The 7,306-nt window shown below is 52.1% G+C and overlaps 2 protein-coding genes across 3 annotated transcripts; one reads left to right on the forward strand and one right to left on the reverse strand.

Annotated features, from left to right (window-relative positions):
• The first annotated feature begins 218 nt into the window (after positions 1 to 218).
• LOC125510904 (glucan endo-1,3-beta-glucosidase 8-like) lies at positions 219 to 2,722 on the forward strand. The gene is made up of 2 exons (XM_048676194.1): positions 219 to 1,322; positions 1,411 to 2,722. Exons 1-2 carry the CDS (start codon positions 982 to 984, stop codon positions 2,540 to 2,542), a joined length of 1,473 nt encoding a protein of 490 aa, XP_048532151.1. The 5' UTR covers positions 219 to 981; the 3' UTR covers positions 2,543 to 2,722.
• An 874-nt stretch (positions 2,723 to 3,596) lies between these two features.
• Positions 3,597 to 6,853, reverse strand: LOC125510905 (zinc finger A20 and AN1 domain-containing stress-associated protein 6-like). 2 transcript variants are annotated; one of them, XM_048676195.1, is made up of 2 exons: positions 6,667 to 6,853; positions 3,597 to 4,440 (listed from the first exon to the last, which is right to left on the reverse strand). In XM_048676195.1, exon 2 carries the CDS (start codon positions 4,436 to 4,438, stop codon positions 3,953 to 3,955), a length of 486 nt encoding a protein of 161 aa, XP_048532152.1. In that variant the 5' UTR covers positions 4,439 to 4,440; positions 6,667 to 6,853; the 3' UTR covers positions 3,597 to 3,952. The 2 variants fall into 2 exon arrangements, with proteins under 2 accessions (XP_048532152.1, XP_048532153.1); XM_048676196.1 differs by lacking the exon at positions 6,667 to 6,853 and adding an exon at positions 5,030 to 5,181.
• Positions 6,854 to 7,306: the final 453 nt, after the last annotated feature.

A 7,306-nucleotide genomic window follows, 5' to 3' on the forward strand; every position in this document is an offset into this window, starting at 1 on the left:
CATTTTCCAGCGTCGCCTGAGGACGCGCGCTAAAACGGAGAGAAGCCGAAGCGCGCCCGCGCCCGCACCGACGTGGGCCCCGCGGCTGGTCAACCCGGGCGCGTGCCGCGCGCCACGTCGCCCCCACCGATCCAGCCGCGGCAGCGAGCGCAATGACCCATACGCCCCTCTCCACCACCACCACCACCACTCCCCCCACCCCACTCTCTGCTTCCGCTTCGCCATACGCTCGTCGTCCATCCGCCACTGACCAGTCCACACCCCACCCCACGATCCGTCATCCGTTCCGTTGCGTTGCGTTCCATCACCCTCTGCTCACCATCAACCCCTCATAAATTCTTTCTTTCTCGGTTCCTTGTCCCAGACCCAAACACACCAACGAAGCAACGCGTCGCCGGCCGATCTCCGAGTTAAATGCTGCCCCCTTTCTGACCCTTCCTTCCCTCTCAACCTCGGTCCCCGGCCGGCGTCGCCATTGCCTCTGCCTCGACTCTCTCTTTCTCTCCTTCTCTTTCGCCGGATTCAACTCGACTCAAAAGCCTCCGCCCTTTCCATACCTTCCTCTGTTTCGTTTCTTGCCTTTTTGGCTCCGGGAAGGAATTTCCGGCATTCACATGTGAGTTTCGCCCCCCATCCCTTTCTTCCCCATCTGTTGGTGTCACCAGGATCAGGATCAGATAGGAAAGCCCAGGCTCAGAAGAAACCGCGTTTGGTTTCCGTGCGCAATCCGCCATTGCCGTTTCTTGCAGCTCTCGCAGTCCATCCCCCGATTTATACTCCGCACGGGGCACTTCGTCCACCGCCCGGCATTGTTTCCCGTTGTCTCCTGTTCGACTGAATCTCGATTCGATTCGATTCGATTCCCGACTCCGTTCGGATCGGCAAATCTTGAGCCTTCCCCGGTTCCTGGATTCCCAACCCGTCGCGTCCAGAGATCTCCCTTATTTCGTCAGTTCGTCGGAGGGTAGAGAGGCCTGAACAATGGCGGCGGCGAATCTGGGCGCCTGGCTCTGCGCGCTGGTAGTGGTGGCACTGGCCGTCCTCCCGGCGGCGGACGCGCTGGGGATGAACTGGGGCACGCAGGCCACGCACCCGCTCTCGCCCAGGATCGTCGTGCAGTTGCTCAGGGACAACGGCATCAAGAAGGTGAAACTGTTCGACGCCGACCAGGGCACCCTCAACGCGCTCGCCGGCACCGACATCGAGGTCATGGTCGCCATCCCGAACAACCTGCTCGACATCATGAACGACAAGGACAACGCCAGGGACTGGGTGCGCCACAACGTCTCCCGCTACCACTTCGACGGCGGCGTCAACATCAAGTGAGTCCCCCTTCCTCTTGCTCGCTGCTTGCTCTTTCCCGTTCATGGCGCCCGCCGCGGTTGTATGACCCGTATGTGTTGTTTGCAGGTATGTGGCCGTAGGCAATGAACCCTTCCTGGCGTCCTACAACGGCACCTTCGACAAGGTCACCTTCCCGGCGCTGCAGAACATCCAGAACGCGCTCAACGACGCCGGATTCAGCGAGATCAAGGCCACCGTGCCGCTCAACGCCGACGTCTACAACTCGCCCGCCAACAACCAGGTGCCGTCGGCGGGCCGCTTCCGGACGGACGTCGCCCCGCTCATGACGCAGATGGTGCAGTTCCTGGCCAACAACAGCGCCCCCTTCACCGTCAACATCTACCCCTACCTCAGCCTCTACCTCAGCGAGGACTTCCCCGTCGACTTCGCCTTCTTCGACGGCCTCGCCAAGCCGCTGGTCGACGGCGTCAACACCTACACCAACGTGTTCGACGCCAACTTCGACACGCTGGTGTCCGCGCTCGCCGCCGTCGGCCACGGCGACCTGCCCATCGTCATCGGCGAGGTCGGCTGGCCGACGGACGGCGACAAGCACGCCACCAACGCCCTCGCCAAGCGCTTCTACGACGGCCTGCTGCCGCGGCTGGCGGCCAACACCGGCACGCCGCTCCGGCCCAAACAGTACATGGAGGTGTACCTGTTCGGGCTCCTGGACGAGGACGTCAAGAGCGTGGCGCCGGGCGCGTTCGAGCGGCACTGGGGCGTGCTCCGCTTCGACGGCCAGCCCAAGTTCCCCATGGACCTCACCGGCAACGGGCAGAACACCATGCTGGTGCCGGCCAAGGGCGTGCAGTACCTGCCCAGGACGTGGTGCGTGTACAACCCCAACGCCGAGGACAAGAGCAAGCTGGTGGAGAACGTGAACTACGCCTGCACCTTCGCCGACTGCACGGCGCTCGGCCTCGGCTCCACCTGCTACGGCATGGACGCCAATGGCAACGCCTCCTACGCCTTCAACATGTACTTCCAGGTGCAGAACCAGAAGGACGAGGCGTGCGACTTCCAGGCGCTCGCCGTGCCCACGCAGACCGACCCCTCCACCGCCGCCTGCAACTTCCCCATACAGATCGCCGCCTCCTCGACGTCGAGTGGCCACCGGCGAGCGCGCGCCGCGCCCGTCGGCGCCGCCGCTCTGCTTGTTCTCCTGGCTCTGGTCCAGTTCTTGGTGTCGCATTAGAGAATGCAACAGACTTATTTTGCATCAGTTGATCATTTGTTGCCTCATAGTATATTTTTTGGATCAGCAGTAGTTACTAGTGGTAATTCGGTACGATTCTTTGTACTGGAGGCATATATACCTGAGGATATATGTTCAGATGGGCATTTCTCATGATATTCAAACACCTGATGTGCTTCATGACTATGGTGTACAGTTCATTCAGAGTCCCAGATCCAATGTTCCAGTGATATTTCACAAAACATTACTACAAACGTTAAAAAGAATCTTGATGTGTTGTACTTGCTGATACAAGAATACTACTGATGAGTGATGACTGAAATGGAGTACAGTTGATTCAGAGTCCCAGATCTCACAGCATGGCCATGGAGTATATACAAAGTGAGCAGGATTTGGTTGGCAATATAGTACCGCAGCACATGAATCCTGGATCCAGCATCACATTTAGGGATCTAGATGCACAACTTTCCTTTGAATGCAGGTCGGCAAAAAAGAAGAAAATAAATGCTTCCAATGCAGGTAGTGTGAGGTGACCCATTAACTAGTTTCTCAATAGGACGCAACCAGCCATGTGGAGGTCCATTATCTGCTGCTATTTTCAGTTTTCAACTACCTACCAGATGATTATACGCCTCTGCTGTTGATCAATACTACTGTGATGTACTCCAGGGGAATGGAGATTATATCATTGTATTGATCAACAGGCACTACTATGTGATCTGGTGAAACAAAACAAAATCAATCAGGCACCTTGGACAAGTTCTACTGGTACTGAAGTGGAGGCATGGTCACCTGCTAGTGTAAACAAGCACTGAAGTGGAGGCATGGACACTCTGTTTGTCTCTGCATCACCCTCAACAAACGAACACCCAACATATTTATTTTACTCTGACAGTGATCTGTGCAGCAAACTACTACTAGTTGATCTTTTCTACAGTATCCCTCTCCAACTCATAGTATAAAATGCACCAAGTATTGCTGATTTGAACACATAACACACCGAAATGTACAATGATTTTTACACTAACAGGTGACCCAGGAAGCCTGCCAAGCCTTGAGCATATAACAGTTTAATCAGTTGAACTGCATACTGTTAAAGGATAAATATTTACATTCACATTATTCATATGTAAATAAACAGAAGTGCACCTGTGCCAATGAATGTTCCTCCCACACAAACACCAACATTATACAGCCCTTGAAGGCGTTGCCAGCCCGGTGCGATGGCCCGTTGATGGCCGTTGGACGGGCATCGGATGGTGGTGTTTGTCGAAGGCGGGTTCATCGGCAAAGTACTACATTCCAGGAGGATGGTGGACACACAATTCTGAAGTAAACCTGACGGACCAAGCATCATCATCATCACAGAGGGAATAAACGAGCTGGAGGGCTCCTGCAGCAGAACCTCCATCAGAATCTGGTGACCTTGTCAGCCTTGACGACGGGGTTCTGCTGGGCGATCTGCTCCCTGCCGGCCTGCTTGTAGTCGAACTTGCAATCGTGCGCGTCGGCATAGCGGTGCATCGAGCAGAAGGTGTCTCCGCAGCGGCACTTGAACCCCGTCAGCCCGACCTTCTTCCGGCACGACAGGCAGCGGTTGCTGGGTGGCTTCGGCGCCTCCTCCTCGGCTACTTGTTTTCCTTCTTTGGCTGAGGCAGACGCTTCATCCTTGATCTCTGCCACCATTGGTGTGGGTGACGATGCAACAGCAGCGGCAGTTTTGTTCTCGACTAGAAGGGCCATCTTCTTGGCCTTGACAGTGTCTCGGTAACACTTTGAACACATGTTTTCGGTCATCCGGTTGCCGAAGAAGCCACAGTTGTTGATGCACATTATCGGAGCCTCAGGTGCGTGGACACCCGTATCCTCCGCCTCTTTCCAACTCTCTTGCGCCATTTCTGCAGAACACCGATCACACCTTCAGTATCGTGAACGGACAATCATGGACCTCGAACATAATCAATATAGGGCTACTAATGCACAAAATGATGTAAAGGAAGCTAAATGTCAGATGGCCATCACAAATACTTGCCCTGCAATTGTTCTGAATATGATGAGCACTCATCATAACCTACAGAAACCAATAAGCTGTCTATTCACATCATTAGGATTAGAGGTCATAGATAGGCACTGCGTACCATCAAATAAGCACCATATTTGTGGAAAGAGGACCCCCTTACACTCAAGTCCCCATGGCCCATGCACATGATAAACCTTGACACAGACTTCTTCATTACTGTTTTCCTGATTGGGCTAGTTCCCTTTTGAACAGGTATTCCATAGCAATCTAAATGCCGATTTAAAACAAGCATAAATGCATGACAGAGAATCTAAAAATGCACATGATTCCCATATCTTGTATGGAGAATATAGTACTGAAACCAGCCCGACAAACTGCACAAATGTCTTAGCTGCGAGGTAAACCAAGAATAGGAATGAAGCAATCAAGTCGCTATTGATTTCTTATCCTTGTATGTGTTTACTCACCGAGAGACCTTGTGCGAATCGATGATCAATTGCTATGCTTTCCAAGAAACATACATATGACTAATGATGAAGTAGTATTTATAGACAGTTTACTCGCCGCCATCTTTGTTGACATAGTATCCCCTTGAGTAAAGGGAAGGATCTTATTCTTATCTACGGCAGCGAAAACCGCAAGGAAGAAATCCTGTCGGCTAAGCGTCTGCTTTGCAACCGTGGTTAAGAAACCTTGGGAAGGTCACAAGGCAGAAACAAAAACATATCGTGCAATCCAAGGCAGGCGAAACATATCATTCATGTTGAAGTTTTTGTACACGGTTTTACTCGCCGCTTTGGCACCTATCCTATCTTGCATAAAGGGATACAAATCCTGTCTACGCAACGGAAAGGTGTATTTCCACGCTCCTAGAAAGATTTCTGCCGTTTGTCCATCTTTGATGACATAGTATCCCCTTGAGTAAAGGGAAGGATCTTATTCTTATATACGGCATCGAAAACCGCAAGGAAGAAACCCCGTCGGCTAAGCGTCTACCTTGAAACTATCGGGAAGGCCAAAGGCAGAAGCAATCCAGGTAGGCCTACGTGAATTCCCTTATCTGAATACTAATCCTTTTTCTTATCTTTCCTTTTATTTTCAGAAAAAAGAGGGTGAACAACCTCAACCTCTGCATCGATTGACGCACACACCTCTAGAAACACTAATCCTATATTGATGACCAACACCAATTACTCAGTTCGCAGCTATAAACACAATCACTCATCCATCATCATAATTTCATTTTCGATAACATCATCCATCACCGTAACCACCGCAAATTCAGGCATGCTTGTTCGTCATCAGGCAACAGAACGCACCAGACTATCTAATAAACAAACCAATCCTAGGTGTTGGCAGGTCACAGCCATGAACAATCAACGCGCATCAGACAAACAATTGAATCAACCGGACCAGAGGATCCTATCTAAAACCAGGAACAGAGCAGGCAGACCTCATCAAAAGAGCGAAATCAACAGCAGCCGTACCAGCTTGTCCATCTTTGATGGCATAGTATCCCCTTTGAGTAAAGGGAAGGATCTTATTCTTATCTACGGCAGCGAAAACCGCAAGGAAGAAATCCTGCCGGCTAAGCGACTGCCTTGCAACCATGGTTAAGCAACCTCGGCATGACCACAAGGCAGAAGCAATCCAGGTAAGCCTACATGAATTCTCCTATCTGAACACCAATCCTTTTCTTTTCGAAAAGAGGCGAACACCCCCGGGCCTCTGTATCGATTGATGCACACAGCCCTAAGAACCCTAATCCTCTAGGGACGACTTTGTTTGCAGTTATAGCGAAGTTCCAAACACAATCATCGATCCATCATCATAATTTCATTTTCGATAACATCATCCATCACCATATTCACCGCAAATTCAGGCATACTTTTGCTCGTCATCTCATCAGGCAACACACGCACCAGACCATCAATCCGATAAACCAACCAATCGAACCTAGATGGATGGCAGGTCGCAGCCAAGAACAATCAACGCATCAAACAAACAATCCAACCAGCTGGACAAGAGAATCCTATCTAAAATCAGGAACAGAGCAGCCGGACCTCATCATCAAAAGAGGAGGCGAGATCAACAGCGGCCGTACCTAGCCGGAGAGCCGGGCGATCGATCGGAAACACGGAGGAGACGGCACGGCGGGGATCGGGGGTCCTCGCTCTCGTCGTTGTCCTCTCCTCCCCTCCGCCTGTTCTTCCGGGGGATAGAATTCTGCTCTTGTTGGCGTCCTTGTTGTTTTATGCGTGTCCCATTTCCTTTTGGGTGGCGTCGTTGGGGCCGGGCCAACATTAATTTATAAAGTTGGACTGCCGCTCGTAAAGGGCCGGGGGAAAGGGGCCTTTCCGAACTGGACCGCGCCGTCGCTTTCCGTTCGCATTTTTAATCGAGAAGAAGTTGGCGACGGGGTTGTTGGGATGGATTAAAGGCGAAATGTCGCACTAATTCGGTGGGGATTAGGAAGGAGCGGCGATGATTCTTCTGGACGCGCCGGCGAGGTCACACGGCGGACGACACGACGCCGATGGAGGGCCATGTGGCGCACCATGGACGCATGGGCCCTGCCGTAGCCGGATGATCAAACCTCTCCGTTTGTTCCAGAGAGAGTGAAAGGTGATGGTTGGATTTGGGTACTACGTGTCTTGCTCAGTACACCTGATCGGACATGTTGCGAGGGCAGAGTAGCGTGGCCTTTTCAGATTTTTTTGCCCGCCAATGGTTTTCAGGTTTGC

The sequence above is a fragment of the Triticum urartu genome, chromosome 5, assembly GCF_003073215.2.
Source record: "Triticum urartu cultivar G1812 chromosome 5, Tu2.1, whole genome shotgun sequence".
Classification (NCBI taxonomy): Eukaryota; Viridiplantae; Streptophyta; class Magnoliopsida; order Poales; family Poaceae; genus Triticum; species Triticum urartu.

What these genes read in the sequence shown, in the direction of transcription:
- LOC125510904 (XM_048676194.1), top strand. Translation starts at nt 982, where the DNA reads ATGGCGGCGGCGAATCTGGGCGCCTGGCTCTGCGCGCTGGTAGTGGTG. An exon ending in GACGGCGGCGTCAACATCAA is followed by an intron (nt 1,323 to 1,410) that starts GTGAGTCCCCCT and finishes TGTTGTTTGCAG; the next exon opens with GTATGTGGCCGTAGGCAATG.
- LOC125510905 (XM_048676195.1), bottom strand. Translation starts at nt 4,438, where the DNA reads ATGGCGCAAGAGAGTTGGAAAGAGGCGGAGGATACGGGTGTCCACGCA.